This window comes from Mobula hypostoma, chromosome 2, assembly GCF_963921235.1.
Source record: "Mobula hypostoma chromosome 2, sMobHyp1.1, whole genome shotgun sequence".
NCBI lineage: Eukaryota > Metazoa > Chordata > Chondrichthyes > Myliobatiformes > Myliobatidae > Mobula > Mobula hypostoma.
The window spans coordinates 160,694,931-160,712,792 of NC_086098.1; the positions used below are offsets into that span (position 1 = coordinate 160,694,931).

The following is a 17,862-nucleotide window of genomic DNA, read 5'->3' on the forward strand; positions in this document are numbered from 1 at the left end:
TGTTTGCCTTTTTTCCCCAATGTGTCTGAGTCCTGTAATCACATTGCTTCCTCAACACTATCTACCCCTCCACCTATCTTCATACCATCCAGAAAGCCGTCAATTCCATTATCCAAATCATTGACAAACAATGTGAAGAGTAGCAGTCTCATTTCTGACCCCTGATGAACACTACTAGTCACCAGCAGCCAACCAGAAATGGCCCCCCTTTATTCCCACTTGCTGCCTCCTGTCTGTCAGCCATTCCTCTGTCCATTCCAGTAGCTTTGCTGTAACGCCATGGGATTTTATATTGTTAATCAACCTTGTGTGTGGCACCTTATCAAATGCCTTTGAAAATCCAAGTAAATGTCATCCACTGCCTCTCCTTTGTCCATCCTGCTTGTTACTTCTCGAAGAACTCTAACGGATTGGTCAGGCAAGATTTCCCTTTACAGAATCCCTGCTGACTTTTGACATTTTATCATTAGTCTCCAAAAGCTCATACTTATAGACCCCTCACTTTCCCAACCACTAAGTGGCCTGCAATTTCCTTTCTTTTGCTTTCTTCCTATCTTAAAGAGTGAGTGACATTTGCGATCTTCTTGACTTCTGGGAGCATGCCAGAATCAAGTGATTCTTGAAAGATCATGACCAATGCATCCGTTAGCTCTTCAGCAACGTCTCTCAGGATTCTGGGATGTAGTCCATCTGGTCCAAATAACTTATCCACCTTAAGACCTTTCAGTTTGTCTGGCACTTTTTCCTTTGTGATAGCAATGGCACTCACTCCTGCGACACTCACAGACATCTGGCAAACACCAGTGTCTTCCACAGTGAAGACTGATGCAAAGTACCCATTAAGTTCATCTGCTATTTCTTTGTCTCCTATTACTACCTCACCAGCACCATTTTCCAGTGGTCCAATATGAACTCTGACCTCCCTTTTACTTTTCATATAACTGAAAAGACTTTTTAGTATTCTGCTTTATATTATAGGCCAATTTTCCCTTGTATTTCATCCTTCCCCTACATGTAGCTCTTTTAGTTGCCTTGTATTGGATTTTGAAAGCTACCCAATCATCCAACTTCCCACTCACTTTTGCTACCTTATATTCCCTTTCCTTGGCTTTTATGTAGTCCCTTAATTCCTTTGTCAGCCACGGTTGCCTGCCCCTGCCATTTGAGAACTATTACTTTTGTGGGACAAATCTATCCTGCGCCTTGCAAACTATTCTGAGAAACTTCAGCCATCTCTGCTCTGCCGGCATCCCTGGCAGTATCCTCCAATCCACCCGGACAAGCTCCTCTCATGCCTCTGTAATTCCTTTTATTCCATTGCAGTACTGATATATGTGACTTGTGCTTCTCTCTTTCAAATTGCAGTATGAATTCAATTATATTATTGTCAGTGCCTCCCAAGGGTTCCTTTACATAAGCTCCCCAATAAGATATTACCCTTATTGCATGCTTTTTCCAATCTCAACCCCACATCTTGGCTACTATTTTGAGGCCTACATATGAATTCCATTAGGGTTTTTTTTTAATCCTTGTTTTTTAACTCCACCCACAAAGATTCAACATTCTCTGACCCCATGTCTCCTCTATCTAAAGATATAATTCCATCTCTTACCAGTAGACTCTCACCACTGCCTATGCCTTACTGCCTGTCCTTTCAATTCTAGGTATATTTTTTGATGTTCAACTCCCAACTATGGCCTCATTCAGCCACGACTCAGTGATGCCCACAACATCATACTGACCAATCTCTAGTTGCGCCATGAGTCTGTCCACTTTATTTTGAATGCTACACTCATTTAAATATAGCACCTTCAGTCCTGCATTCTTTGCCATTTTGAATTTTGTCTCTGTGGCACAATTTCACTCTTTGTTCGGTCTGCATTTATACCCCATTATTGGCTTATCCTTCCTTACATTCATGTTCTATCCATCGTCTACTTGTAAACCTGCTGACTCATCCTCAGCTGAATCGTACTTGTTCCTAGCCACCCCCCACTGCCCCCCGGCATATTAGTTTAAATGACTCTGAACAGCTTAAGTAAACCTGCCCACAAAAATATTTGTCCCCCTCTGATTTATGTGAAACCCGTCCCTTTTGTACAGGTCACACCTGCCCCAGAAGAGGTTCCAATTATCCAGTAATCTAAATCCCTGCACCCTGCTTCAATTCTTCTGCCACCTCATTCTATTCCTATGCTTTGAGAGGCTGATGGAAGACTCTATCTGCAGCATGCTGCCACCCACACTGGACCCCCTACAATTCGTCTACCGACGGAACCGGTCTTCCGATGACGCCAAAGCCACAGCACTACACACTGTCCTCACTCAGCTGGAGAAGAGGGATGCATACGTCAGCATTCCACACCATAATTCCCTCCAGACTTGACAGGAAGCTCAGAGGCCTCGACCTGCACCCCACCTTGTGCAGCTGGATCCTAGACTTACTATCGGATTGCCGGCAGGTGGTAAAAATGGGCTCCCTCACCTCTGACCCTCAACACAGGTGCCCCGTAGGGTTGTTCTGAATACCCTTTACACCCACTACTGTACTGCACCACACAGCTCCAATCTGCTGATCAAATTCATAGATGACACAACTTTGATCGACCTTATTTCTGGTAGTAATGAGACAGTGTACAGAGGAGAGGTTGACAGTCTGACACAGTGGTGCCAGGCTAACAACCTTTCCCTTAACATCCAAAAAACAAAAGAGGTTATCGTGGATTACAGGGGGAACGGAGACAGGCTCGGCCCGATCAACTTCAGTAGCCTGCAGAGGGACTTGGGTAGTTCGGGGGAATGGGCAAAGAAGTGGCAAATGAAATACAATGTGGGGAAGTGTATGGTCATGCACTTTGGTGGAAGAAATAAACGGGCAGACAATTATTTAGATGGGGAGAGAATTCAAAATGCAGAGATGCAAAGGGACTTGGGAGTCCTTGTGCAAGATACCCTAAAGGTTAGCCTCCAGGTTGAGTCAATGATGAAGAAGGCAAATGCGATCTTGGCATTCTTTTCTAGAGGTATAGAATATAGGAACAGGGATGTGATGTTGAGGCTCTATAAGGCACTCATGAGCCCACACTTGGAGTATTGTGTGCAGTTTTGAGTTTATTTTAGAAAGGATTTACTGATATTGGAGAGGGTTCAGAGAAGATTCACGAAAATGATTTAGATTACGAGGACACGCAGTCCTCTTTTATTGTCATTTGGTAATGCATGCATTAAGAAATGATACAATATTCCTCCGGTGTGATATCACAGAAACACAGGATAGACCAAGACTGAAAAACTGACAAAAACCACATAATTATAACATATAGTTAATACAGTGCAAGCAATACTGTTACTTGATGAAGAACAGGCCGTGAGCATGGTTAAAAAAAAAGTTCAAAGTCTCTCGAAAGTCCCACATCTCACGCAAACGGGAGAAGGAAGAAAACTCTCCCTGCCATACCTGACCACAGTCTGACTCTGAGTCGACTTAAAACTTCGAGCTCCGACCAGCTCTCCGACACCGAGCACTGAGCACCATCTCTGCCGAACGCTTTGACCCCAGCTCTGGCCGCCAGCAACAGGCAAAGCCGAGGATTTTGGGGCCTTCCCTCCGGAGATTCTCGATTGCACACTAGCAGCGGCAGCGAACTGGGCATTTCAAAAGTTACTCCAGATGTTCCCCTGTGCTCTCACGGCTGTCTCCATCAAATCAGAATTGTGCATGGCCCCTATTTAACAAACAGGATACCATTTCACCAGAGGGGCTACACACGCTGCAGAGCGCCGCCATCTTCTCCTCCCTGTAAGTGATTATAGGAATGAAAGAGTTACCATATGAGGAACGTCTGGCAGCTCCTGGGCTATATTCCCTGGAATTCAGGAGAATGAGGGGAGATCTCATAGAAACATTCCGAATGTTAAAAGACCTGAACAAATTAGATACGGCAAAGTTATTTCCCATGGTAGGGGACAAGAGGGCACAACTTCAGGATTGAAGGACGTCCTTTTAGAACTGAGGTGCAGAGAAATTACTTTAGTCAGAGGGTGGTAAATCTGTGGAATTTGGTGCCACGAGCGGCTGTGGAGGCCAAGTCATTGGGTATATTTAGATAGATAGATAGACCTACTTTATTAATCCCGAGGGAAATTTGGTTTCGTTACAGCCGCACCAACCAAGAATAGAGCATAAATATAGCAATACAAAAAAACCCAACAATCAAACAACAAAATGCAAACTATGCCAGATGGAAAATAAGTCCAGGACCAGTCTATTGGCGCAGGGTGTCTGACCCTGCACGGGAGGAGCTGCACGTTCGATGGCCACAGGCAGGAGCGACCTCCCGTGCCGCCAAGTGTTGTATCACGGTGGAATGTGGCCGAAGTCCAACAGTAAAAGGCAGAGATAGATAGGTTCTTGATTAGCCAGGGCATGGAAGGGTATGGGGTGAAAGCAGGGGATCGGGGATAACTGGAAGAATTGCATCAGCCCATGATTGAATGGCGGAGCAGACTCAATGGGCCAAATGGCCTCCTACTCATATATCTTATGGTCTTATGGGTCTGCAGTTGAGAGGATGAGTAGTTTCAAGTTCCTCGGTATACACATCACCGATAATCTCACCTGGACTGTACACACTGGCTTTGTTGGGGTAAAAAAGCACAACAATGTCTCTTCCACCTCAAGTGACAGAAGTTGTTCAGCATGAGCCCTCAAATCCTCAAGACCTTCAATAGGGGCACCACTGAGAGCATACTGACTAGCTGTATCACCACCTGGTACGGGAACTGCACCAACTTTGATCACTGGGCTCTGCAGATAGTTGTATGGACAGCCCAGAGCATCTAAGGATGTGAACTTCCCTTCATTGAAAACATTTATAGCAGGGGGTGCAGATAGAAGGCCTGGAAGATCATCGGGGTCGCCTGTCAACCCAACCATAAACTGTTTCAGCTGCTTCTGTCTGGCAAAAGGTACCGCAGCATTAAAGCCAGGACCAACAGGCTAAGGTACAGCTTCTTTCTACAAGCTGTTAGACTTTTACTGCGGCCATCTTCTTCAGTTCCCCAACCTTCTGAGCCACAGGGCCAGGCTGGGTGCCAGAGGCATGGCCACTGTTACTTTCCCCCATGTAGGTCGTCTCTTCCTTCTCCCCCCCCCCAAAAAAAACAGTACTCAACATGGAGTACTTATTGTTGAAAGGGACAACCACAGGGTGCTCTCCACTATCTGACATTCTCCCTTCCCTCTCAATGTCCTCTGGTACATTAGGCATCCGGCTGTAATAGTTCAGGTTGTATGCTCTCTCGCTGGCTTTTATGTTGGCTTTGACTTCTGTTCTGATATATACTCATAAGTTCATCTGTTTTTTTCTGTGTTGTTTCTTACATTCGTGTAGTTGAATTGCTAGCTGCCCCACATTCCCTTAACTGCCTCTGTCTGTTCTGTATCTAGGATTTGCTTGATTTGTGCTCTACATTCATGTCAACTTATCAATTTTCCAAATTAATTTTAACTCTCCCAAGTATCATAAACACCTCAGTACATGGATATTTGTCCCAGTAGTAATCGTGGATGTCGTTCCAGTTTAGATATAATTAATTCATCCTTGTTTGTGTGGGTTCCACTTGTGCAGGAACTCATACCAGTAATCCAAGAACCTAAACCCTCCTTCCTGCTCTTTACTAGCTCCTTTGCCAGATGTTTATCTGCTTTATCCTGTTAAATTTACCCTCACTAGCACGTGGCATGGAATGGTCCTGTTTTTTTAGCCTTCTGTCTAAGTCCCTTAACTCACTATGCAGGACGTCCTGTCTCTTTCTCTCTAACAGCAAGACTTTTCACTGCCTGTTTCCCCATAGAGTTTCAGGGCAGGACTTCAGTTCTTCAATCTTTCCTTTTTTTGTCTCCATTTTAAAGATTTATAATGATCTAACCACCACCACCCCCTCTGGGATAGAGAATTCCAGAAGTTTCATTTTGAAATGGTTAGACAGTTTTTGACCAAAAAAAAGGCCATTCGGCCCAAAAAAGCTTGCCAAGTTCCTATTCACAGTGGTTGAAATAACTATTGAGTTTAGATTTTAAAGTCAAGCATCCACCTTTCCTTATACCCTGATCTTGTCAAAATATCTTTTTCTGGACCCTCTCACGTCAATAACTCCACTGAGAAGATCTTGTATGTTTGATTAAAGACGACTTACTCATCTCATCTTTCTGAAGTATGTACCCAAACCCTCTTATTTCCAAGAATCAGCCAGATGAATTCTTTGTAGGCCGTTTTCCAAGGCTACCGTATCTCTAAGAGGAGACCAGAGTTTGTGTGCAGGAGTGGCCTGCACTTGTGTAAATATAACAAAACCTTCCTATTTGTAAACTTTAATCCCTTTGCAAACAGCTTGTTGGCCTTTATTACATTCTTATTTAATAGTTGCACCATTCTGCTGACTTTTTGTGATTCATGCTGAATTGTTGACATATGAGTGGTTAATCTTGACATCAGGGAAAATGTGAAGGAGTATTCTATAAAGGAGCCCAGGTATATCTGAAGTTATTGAGGTAAACAAGGGTTGCAATCCACCATTATATAAAAAAAATAATTTGTACACCAGTAGATGTTTGTGGTCATTGGAGAATACTCCCATCATACTCCCAATTTGGGCCTTGTTTATGCTAGAAGGAGACAAGCCAGTTGAGAGGTGAATGACTCACTGCTCTCTGGCCTGCTCTTCTGGTGTGTATTTTTGTGACTCATTAATATTACTGCCCAAAATGTTGGTGGATGGAAGGATAATCGTTTGTTGAAGATGGTTAATGCCTAGCATTTTTGTGAACAGCATTATAGTTGCTGGATCCTCCACAGTCAATATGCTGGGGCTTCATTATAATCCAGAAACTTTGTTGAACCAGCCACATGAATACCATGACTACAAGAGCAAGTCAGGAGCTGTGTATCCTGCAACAAGTGACCTGCCACCAGACACCTGAAGGCCTTTCCAGCATCACAGGACATGTCATAGAATCATGGAAAAGTACAACACAGAAACAGGCCCTTTGGCCAATCTAGTCCACAGCCTCAAAATTGAGGGGCAACCTTTTAGAACAGAGAAAAGGAAGAATTTTTTTTTTAGCCAGAGTAGCAAATCTGTGGAATGCTCTGACACATACTGCAGTGGAGGCCATGGGGATATTTAAGGTGGAAGTTGATTGTTTCCTGTTCGGTCAGGACAGCAAAGGATATAGTGAGAAGGCAGACGTATGGGGTTGAGTGGAATTCGGGATCAGCCCTGATGGAATGGTGGAGCAAACTCAATGAGCTGAATGGCCTAATTCTGCTCCTATGTCTTAAGGTCTTATGATCATTTATATCCAAACTTTCTAATTGAGCTTGCATGCACCATCTGTGCTGACAGCTTATTCCACACTTTCTCGACCCACAGAGTGAAGAAGTTTCCCCTTGTGTTCCCCTTTAAATTTTTCACCTTTCACCATAACCCATGGCCTCTGGTTGTAGTCCCACCCAACCTCAGTGGAAAAAGTCTGCGCACATTTACCCTATCTATACCCCTCACAATACAGGTGGCCCCCATTTTCTGAATGTTCGCTTTATGACACCTCGCTGTTACAAAAAACCTATATTAATTACCTGTTTTCGCTAACAGAAGGTGCTTTCACTGTTACGAAAAAAGGCAGCGCGTGCCCAAACAGCCAAGCTCCTCCCCCAGAACTGCATTCTAGCCGCCATTGCTTAAACACGTGCTTTATCTGATTTATTTTGTGCACCTGTTAGCAAGATGAGTTCTAAGGTATCGGAAAAGCCTAAAAGAGCTCGTAAGGGTGTTACACTTAGCGTAAAACTAGACATAATTAAACGTTTCGATCATGGTGAACAAAGTAAGGACATTGTCCGCGCTTTGAACTTGCCTGCATCCACTATTCGCACTATTTATACACAGAGAGAAAGAATTTTGAAAGCTACCGATGTTACTGTTGGTTCTGCTCATAGCAAAGTGGTCTCTCTTAGTCGGCATCTAATAATGGATAAAATAGAAAGTCTATTGCTTGAGTGGATTGGTGGGTGTACAAAGTGTGGTGTTCCGTTAAGTTTTCTTATACTTAACGAGAAATCAGTCAGTTTTTAATAAACTGGAACAGAAAGCACTGGATGATGTTAATGAGAGTGTTGCAAAAGTGAAATTTAAAGGTAGTCATGGTTGGTTTGATCGGTTTCTGAGACGAGGGCAGCTTCATAGTTTTACGCTTACCGGAGAGAGTGCTTTGGCCGAAAAGTTCCCAGCAGAACTGAAGAAAATAATTACAGAAAGTGGTTATTTGTATAAGCAAGTGTTTAACCGTGGCGAAATTGCAATTTATTGGAGTCTTCCAGATTCCAGTAAGTGAAACTACACTGTACATACATTATTTCTGCTTTATATAGGCTGTGTATTTTTATGTGTTATTTGGTATGATTTGTCAGCTTCATGGCTTAAAGGTTACTGGGGAGAGTGTTTCTGCGGAGAGCACTTCCGCGAGATTTTCACTGCGCTAGACAGTGTTGCAGAAAAGTATTTCTATATAGGCTGTGTATTTATCATATCATTCCTGCTTTTACTATATGTTACTGTTATTTTAGATTTTGTGTGTTATTTGCCATGATTTTATAGGTTATTTTTTGGGTCTGGGAACGCTCAAACATTTTTCCCATATTAATAAATGGTAATTGCTTATTCACTTTACAACATTCCGGCTTACAAACCATTTCATAGGAACACTCTACCTTCGGATAGCGGGGGAAACCTGTACTTCCATCAAATCTCCTCTCAATCTTCTATGTTCGAAGGAATAAAGTCCTAACCTTGTAACTCGGGTCCTCCAGACCTGGCAACATCCTTGTAAGTTTTCTCTGTACTCTCTCAACCTTATTTACATCTTTCCTGTAGTTAGGTGACCAAAACTGCACCCAGTTCTCCAAATTAGGCCTCACCAATGTCTTATACAGCTTCAACATAACATCCCATCTCCTGTACTAAATACTTTAATTTATGAAGGCGGATGTGGCAAAAGCTTTCTTAATGAGAATAGGTTGAGTGAACTCAGCCATTTCTCCTTGGGGTGACGGAGGAGGAGAGGTGACCTGATGGAGGCGTGTAAGATGATGAGAGGCATTGATTGTGTGGATAGTCTGCGGCTTTTTCCCAAGGCTAAAATAGTTGCCACAAGAGGACACAGGTTTAAGGTGCTGGGGCGTAGGTACAGCGGAGACGTCAGGGGTAAGTTTTTGATGCAAAGTGTGGTGAATGTGTGGAATGGACTGCCAGGAATAGCGGTGGAGGCAGATACGATGGGGACTTTTGGATAGATACATGGAGCTTAGAAAAATAGAGGGCTATGGGTAAACCCAGAAATTTCTAAAGTAGGGACATGTTCGGCCCAACTTTGTGGGCCGAAGGGCCTGTATTGTGCTGTAGGTTTTCTATGTTCCTATGACCGTATCTACCAGGAACGTGTCATGATAATCCCCGTGCCTAAATGCGTGTAATGCCAATGACTATCTGCAGAAACCTACTTTTATTTTCTCAACCAGTCATTAGAAATTGGGGTGAGTGACTTCCACTCTTTTAATGTGTTTACAGGTAGCTCATAAGGATATCATTGGAACTGCAGTTCCTGTTGTCACTTTCTTGGGGTCTCATGCTTTCAATGCATGGCCTTGGGGCTTTCAATGCAATCCAGAAGAGATGTGGAGATTTTTATAGAGATTAGCTGTTTTTGGCATACATACATATCAAAGTATGCAGTGAAATGTGCTGAACGTCATCCGAGAATGTGCTGAACGTCATCCGAGGATGTGCTGGGGTAGCCCACAAATATAAAGTAATGCACTAACTGTTGTTTGAATGGATATGGGATGGTGATTTCTAGGACACTATATGGATGTTGAACTTCTGCTAAGTCCTAAGGAAGTCTAAGTGCTGCCGTGCTTTCTTCGTAATTGCACTTATGTGCCAGGCCCAGGACAGGCCCTGCAAAATAATAACAATAAAGAATTTAAAGCTGCTGCCCCTCTCCACCTCTGATCCTTCAGTGAGGACTGGCACCACTCAGCCAAATTTTCAATCTCCCTTCTATATGCTGATTCATCACCACATTTGATTTGGCCCATGACAGTGGTGTCATCAGCAAACTTGAATATGACAGTGGTACTGTGCTTAGCCACACAGTCATAAGTGTAAAGCAAATAGAGCAGGAGATGGAGACCATGAAGGAGATGTTGTTGCCAATCTGAATTGACTAGGGTCTGCAAGTGAAGAAATCAAGGATCCAATTACACAAGCAGGTATTGAGCCTTATTGAATAGTTTTGAGGGGATGGTGGTATTAAATGCTGAGCTGTAGTCAATAAAAAGTATCCTGATCTTTGCTGTCCAAAGGTTCCAGGGTGTATGAAGAGCCAATGAAATGGCATCTTCTGTGAACTTGTTGCTCTGGTACGCAAATTGGAGTGGATCTAAGTTGCTTCTCGAGCAGGAGTTGATATATTTCAACACCAACCTCTCAAAACTGTGAATGCAAATGCAACATGGGTGATAGTCTTTGAGGCAGGTTACCACATTCTTTTTAGGCACCGGTATAATTGAAACCTTCCTGAAGGTTAAAGATCTCAGTGAACACTCTAGCCATTTGATCAGCACATGTTTTTAGTACTTGGGCAAGTATCCATTCTGAGCCAGATGCTTTTCATGGGTTCATCCTTCTGAGTGCTGTTTGCACGAAATCCTCAGAATGAAATTACAGAATCATTGGGGCTATGTGAGCTTGTGATAATTTCTTCATGATTTGATAGTCAAAGCGAGCATAGAAGGCATTGAGATCATCCAGAAACCCAGTTGTTGCCTATGTTGCCTGATTTAACTTTATAAGAATATTCAAACTCTGCCACAACTATTGAGCATCTTTTATTGATTTAAGTTTGGTCTGGAATTGCCACTACCTGTGAAATGGCTTTCCAGAGAGCTTACCTGGACCTCTTGTGACTTTCTCAGTCACCAGACTTGAATGCCTCTGACCTGGCCCTCAGCAGTTGGCAGAACTTGCAGTTCATCCAGTCTTCTGATTGGGGAAGATTCTGAATGATAATGTGGAGACACACTCGTCTACAACTGTTTTAATAAAATCTGTGACGATTATGGTGTATTCATTCAGATCCACAGGTGAACACGGCCCATTCCACTGACTTGAAGCAATCCCTTAGATGCTTCTCTACCTTGTGTGACCACCTCTTTGTTGTCCTAATCTCTGGAGCTTTGCCCTTTGGTCTCTGCTTTTTAGTGTCTACCTGTATGCAGTTAGAAGGACAACCAAAATGCCTGGGCATGGAACTGTAGACATTCTTAACCTTAGTATAACGGTAGTCTAGTGTGTTGGGACCCCTGGTGCAACAGTTTATATGCCAATGGTAATTTGGCACAGTTTGCTTGGTTGAAGACCCTGACTATGATTTGAAATGCATTGGGATGAACCAACTGGTGGGGCTGTGTTGAAGAGATTTTGCTACATAAGGTTTATATTGCTGGGATTTAATTTTTCATTCTTCGTTCTTGTGTATAGGATATTGCTCCACTTCTCTCAATGGAAGCAATGGCATTTGTGACGGAGGATGGAAAAGGTGCCCAAGAATCCAAATTTCCCAACACCCACATTTTTGATCTTTTTGGTGGAGTAGATGTAAGTACTGCAATTCAATACTTTAAAGGTACTTCAGGGTAAGAATAAAATATCAAGTAATTTGTGTTACAGTAGAGGAGACAAGAGGAGGGGATGTAGGTTAAGACTTTATTTTTAATAGGGAGCCTGATACGTGCTGCATTAAATGCTAAAGTAACTATTGCTCCATGCCATCAAGAATTGAGGCACAATTGAACAAGGAAAAGAATCTTTCATGGAATAATGAGGGAAGAGGGCTATTATTTGAAGTTGGTTACTTTTCTCTGCACAATATTAAAGGATAGGACAATGCGGCATAGGAATAAGCATTTCAGCCCACAATGTCTGTGCTGACCATGACTCCAAATTAAACTAAGCCTATCTGCCTGCATGTTCAAAAGGTTCATTTATTTGCAAAGTACGCATCCATATACAGCTCTGAGATTCGTCTTCTACAGATAGCCACGAAACAAAGAAAGAACATGAAAGATGTTCAGAGAGAAACGTCAAACTCACCTGCCCCCACACAAAAAAGAACAGCATCCCGATCAACCCCCAAATCCCCTCCCTTCACACAAAATGCAACAAGAGCATCCTCCCCATCCTCACACAAAATACAACCAAGAACATGAACTTCAAATTCCCCTTCCTCCTGCACAACAAAACAGAAAAGGAACAGGCGAGAAACAATGTATATAAAAACCATAAGTCTGAAGAAGTCCATAGTGCATAAACGCAGAACCGCGTAACATCCTCCATCATCGAGAGAGAGACCAAATGAGCACAGAGGCCTACCCACCTGCCACAGTGAGCCACACAGCGATAGGCTGCTCACTAATTTCTTCTACAGCAGTGATCAAAAGTGGTCCTGACGAAGAGTCTCGGCCTGAAACGTCGACTGCACCTCTTCCTATAGATGCTGCCTGGCCTGCTGCGTTCACCAGCAACTTTGATGTATGTTGCTTGAATTTCCAGCATCTGCAGAATTCCTGTTGTTTAGTGATCAAAAGGCAGGCAGTTGGCGCTGAACTCCCGCTCACCTTCCACATTGGCTTCAATGTCTGTCTCAATCGTCCTCGATGCTTTAATTGACGAATAATGGACGTTTTAATTGATGAAATGGAGTCAAACATTGTCTCTAAGTTTCTTTGCATCAGGTACACACTTGCTTCACATAATCAGGGAGAGAGTGAAGTGCTGCACCTCTCGATCGATTATTCCAGACTGTAAATCGTAGGCTCTGACAGCTCCAGAAAAACATTTAGATGAAAAACATCTGTAAAAGAAGTAAAATAGACATTTTTGTGGGCTTCCTGGAAGATGTTGATGGAGAGAGTGTTGTACACTGGCGCCACCTTGAGTGGATTTTTTTCATGTGATCCCTATCCTGGTCTTCACGTGCCTGTCGAAATACCTCTTAAATGTCACCCTGGCAGCACGTTCCACACACCACCAACCTGTGCAAAGTGAAAAAATAAACGCCTTGAAAGTAAATTTTACTCCTCTCACCTTGTATTTATTTCCTTTATATTTGACATTTCTACCCTGACCATCTACCCTAGCTATGCCAGAGCCTCCAAGAGTCCAGAGAACATGTGTTTGCCCAATTCTGCTTGAAGCTAATACACTAATCCAGTCAGCATCTTGGTGAGCTTCTGTACTATCTCTAAAATCTCTGGATTCTGCTCATTTTGTTTGTTGAATATTTCTAGTGTCCAGTTAATAGTCGTTGAGGACTACAATACAGAAACAATAGACAATAGGTGTAGAAGTAGACTATTCGGCCCTTCAAGCCTGCACCGCCATTCTGAGATCATGGCTGATCATCTACTATCAATACCCGGTTCCAGCCTTGTCCCCATAACCCTTGATTCCCTTATCCATAAGATACCTATCTAGCTCTTCCTTGAAAGCATCCAGAGAATTGGCCTCCACTGCCTTCTGAGGCAACGCGTTCCACACCTCCACAACTCTCTGGGAGAAGAAGTTCCTCCTCAACTCTGTCCTAAATGACCTACCCCTTATTCTTAACCCATGCCCTCTCGTACTGGACTCTCTCAGCGTCTGGAACATATTTCCTGTCTTTATCTTGTCCAATATCTTAATAATCTTGCATGTCTCAATCAGATCCCCCCCTCAATCTCCTTAATGCCAACGTGTACAAGCCCAGTCTCTCTAACCACTCTGCATAAAACAGTCCAGACATCCCAGGAATTAACCTAGTGAACCTACGCTGCACCTCCTCCACAGCCAGGATGTCCTTCCTTAACCCTGGAGAACAAAGCTGCACACAATACTCCAGGTGTGGTCTCACCAGGGCCCTGTACAAATGCAAAAGGATTTCCTTGCTCTTGTACTCCATTCCCTTTGTAATAAAGGCCAACATTCCATTAGCCTTCTTCACTGCCTGCTGCACTTCCTCATTCACCTTCAGAGACTGATGAACAAGTACTCCTAGATCTCTTTGTATTTCACCCTTACCTAACTCCACACCGTTCAGATAATAATCTGCCTTCCTGTTCTTGCTCCCAAAGTGAATAACCTCACACTTATTCACATTAAACGCCATTTGCCAAGTTTCTGCCCACTCACCCAGCCTATCCAAGTCACCTTGAATTCTCCTAACATCCTCATCACATGTCACACTGCCACCCAGCTTAGTATCATCAGCAAACTTGCTGATGTTATTCACAATGCCTTCCTCTAAATCATTGACGTAAATCGTAAACAGCTGTGGTCCCAATACTGAGCCCTGTGGCACCCCACTAGTCACCACCGCCATTCTGAGAAACACTCATTCACTGCCACCCTTTGCTTTCTATCTGCCAACCAGTTTTCTATCCATGTCAATATCCTTCCCCCAATGCCATGAGCTCTGATTTTACCCACCAATCTCCTATGTGGTACCTTATCAAATGCCTTCTGAAAGTCAAGGTACACGACATCCACTGGATCACCTGCATCTATCTTCCTGGTTACATCCTCAAAAAACTCCAATAGATTAGTCAAGCATGATTTGCCCTTGGTAAATCCATGCTGGCTTGGCCCAATCCTGTCACTGCTATCAAGATATGCTGCTATTTCATCTTTAATAATGGACTCCAGCATCTTCCTCACTACTGATGTTAAGCTAACAGGGCGATAGTTCTCTGTTTTCTCCCTTCCTCCTTTCTTAAAAAGTGGGATAACATTAGCTATTCGCCAGTCCTCAGGAACTGATCCTGAATGTAAGGAACATTGGAAAATGATCACCAATGCATCTGCAATTTCCAGAGCCACCTCCTTTAGTACCCTAGGATGCAGACCATCTGGACCTGGGGATTTGTTAGCCTTCAGTCCCATCAGTCTACTCATCGCCGTTTCCTTCCTAATGTCAATCGGTTTCAGTTCCCCTGTTACCCTATGTCCATGGCCCATCCATACATCTGGGAGATTGCTTGTGTCTTCCCCAGTGAAGACAGATCCAAAGTACTTATTAAATTCGTCTGCCATTTCTCTGTTTCCCATAACAATTTCTCCCAATTCATTTTTCAAGGGCCCAACATTGTTCTTAACTATCTTCCTTCTCTTCACATACCAAAAAAAAACTTTTGCTATCCTCCTTTATATCCCTAGCTAGCTTGCGTTCATACCTCATTTTTTTTCTCCCCGTATTGCCTTTTTAGTTAAGTTCTGTTGCTCCTTACAAATTTCCCAATCATCCGTCTTCCCACTCACCTTAGCTTTGTTATACTTCTTTTTTAATTCTATGCTATCTCTGACTTCCTTTGTCAACCACTGTGGCCACTTTCCCCCCTTTGAATCCTTCCTTCTCCGGGGGATGAACTGATTTTGCACCTTGTGCATTAATCCCAAGAATACCTGCCATTGCTGTTCCACTGTCTTTTCTGCTAGGATATCCGACCAGTCAACTTTGGCCAGCTCCTCCCTCATGGCTCCATAGTCTCCTTTGTTCAACTGCAATACTGACACTTCTGATCTGCCCTTATCCCTCTCAACTTGCAGATAAAAACTTATCATATTATGGCCACTACGTCCTAATGGCTCCTTTACTTCAAGATCACTTATCAAATCCTGTTCATTGCACAACACTAAATCGAGAATAGCCTTATCCCTGGTCAGCTCTCGTATAAGCTGCTCCAAAAATGCATCCCGTAGGCACTCTACAAACTCCCTATCCTGGGGTCCAGTACCAACCTGATTTTCCCAGTTCCTCTGCATGTTGAAATCCCCCATAACTACTGCGACACTTCCTTTGCCTCATGCCATTGTTAACTCCCTATTCAACTTGCACCCAATATCCATGCTACTGTTTGGGGGCCTGTAGATAACACCTTTTAGGGTCTTTTTGCCCTAACTGTTCCTCAGTTCTATCCACACTGAGTCTAATTCTCCTGATTCTATGTCCCCCCTTGCAAGGGACTGAATCTCATTCCTCACCAACAGGGCCACCCCACCCCCTCTGCCCACCTTTCTGTCCCTTCGATAGCACGTACACCCTTGTACATTCAATTCCCAGGTCTGAACAGCTGCAGCCATGTCTCCGTTATCCCAACAACATCATAGTTACCCATTCGTACCTGAGCTTCAAGCTCATCCACCTTATTTCTGACACTTCGTGCATTCAGATATAGAATTTTTAACCCATTTCTCCTCTTTCTGTTTAAATCGCTGCCTATTGTGCATAACCCAGCTCCCCGAACTCTCACCGGGCTATACGCCCCTTGAATTTTGTTGTCCTTCTTAAATTTACTTACTCTTTCTGCACATTTAACTCCATGCTCCGTCAGACCATCCCTCTGCACATGTATCCTCCTTATCACTCGTTCCACTTCACCTTTCTGTACTTCACGCTTAATATTCCGGAACCGTGTAATCCCCACCTGTCCTTTATACTTCATCTCGCGATCCTCTCTCACATTCTGGATCCCTGCCCCCTGCAAATTTAGTTTAAACCCCCCCCCCCCCACAAGCAGCACTAGCAAACTTTCCTGCAAGAATGTTAGTACCCCTCCAGTTCAGGTGTAAACCATCCCGTCGGAACAGATCCCACCTTCCCTGGAACAAAGCCCAATTATCTAAAAATCTGAAGTCCTCCCTCCTGCACCATCCTCTCAGCCACGTATTAATCTGTATAATCCTTCTGTTCCTCGCCTCACTCGCACGTAGCACAGGTAACAATCCTGAGATTGTTACCCTTGTGGTCCTGCCCTTCAGCTTTGCACCTAACTCCCTGAACTCACTACGCAGGACCCCCTCACTCTTCCTACCCACGTCGTTCGTCCCTACATGGACCACAACATCTGGATTCTTGCCCTCCCTCTCGAGAATAACCTGCACCCGATCTGAGATGTCCTGGACCCCGGCACCAGGGAGGCAACATACCATCCGAGACTCCCGATCTCCCCCACAAAATCTCCTATCTGCCCCCCTGACTATAGAATCCCCTATCACTACCGCTGTCCTCTCTTCCTTCCTCCCCTTCTGTGTCAAGGGTCCAACCTCAGTGCCAGAGACAGGACCACTGCAACTTGTTCCTGGTAGGTCATCCCCACCAACAGTATCCAAAACGGTATACTTACTGTTGATGGGAATGGCCACAGAGGTGCTCTGCTCTCTCTGCCTGCCCCCTCCATCTCCTGACAGTCACCCAATTGCCTACCTCCTGTCTTTTGGGTGTGACTACCTCCCAATAACTCTTATCTATCTCTGACTCTGCCTCCCGAATGACCTGTAGTTCATCCAGCTCCAGCTCCAGCTCCAATTCCCTAACTCGCTCTGATAGGAGCTGCAGCTGGATGCTCCTTCTGCAGGTGTGGTCATCAGGGACAACTCCGTTGACCCTGACCTCCCACGTACTGCATACGGAGCACACCACTGCTCTAACTATCTCCCCCATTACCTGATCCCAGATTAATCAGAATAAATGAAAAAGTACCTACCGACCTTCCCTTTTTTCCTCAGCAAGCACGTACTCAGGCTCACTGATTACCTCTCACTGAAGACCCCCTTACGCCGAAGCCCACTGAGCCAAAGCCCAGCACTCTGCTCCCGCGCACTCCGCTGCCCACACCTGAAAGTGGGCCTCTTTTTAAACTCCGCGCTCGCCACTGACGTCACCCGCGCCTGCGCAGTTTTACCTTTCTCCTCAGGTAATGCCTAGGT

General features: G+C 44.1%; 1 protein-coding gene across 1 annotated transcript in view; it reads left to right on the top strand.

The window, feature by feature from the left end:
- LOC134342615 (short transient receptor potential channel 4-associated protein-like) overlaps positions 1-17,862 on the top strand; it is a 189,637-nt gene that overhangs the window by 58,377 nt on the left and 113,398 nt on the right. Inside the window, exon 3 of the mRNA XM_063040948.1 lies at positions 11,602-11,718. Within this exon, the coding sequence (XP_062897018.1) occupies positions 11,602-11,718 (117 nt within the window). The remainder of the gene's footprint in view (positions 1-11,601; positions 11,719-17,862) is intronic.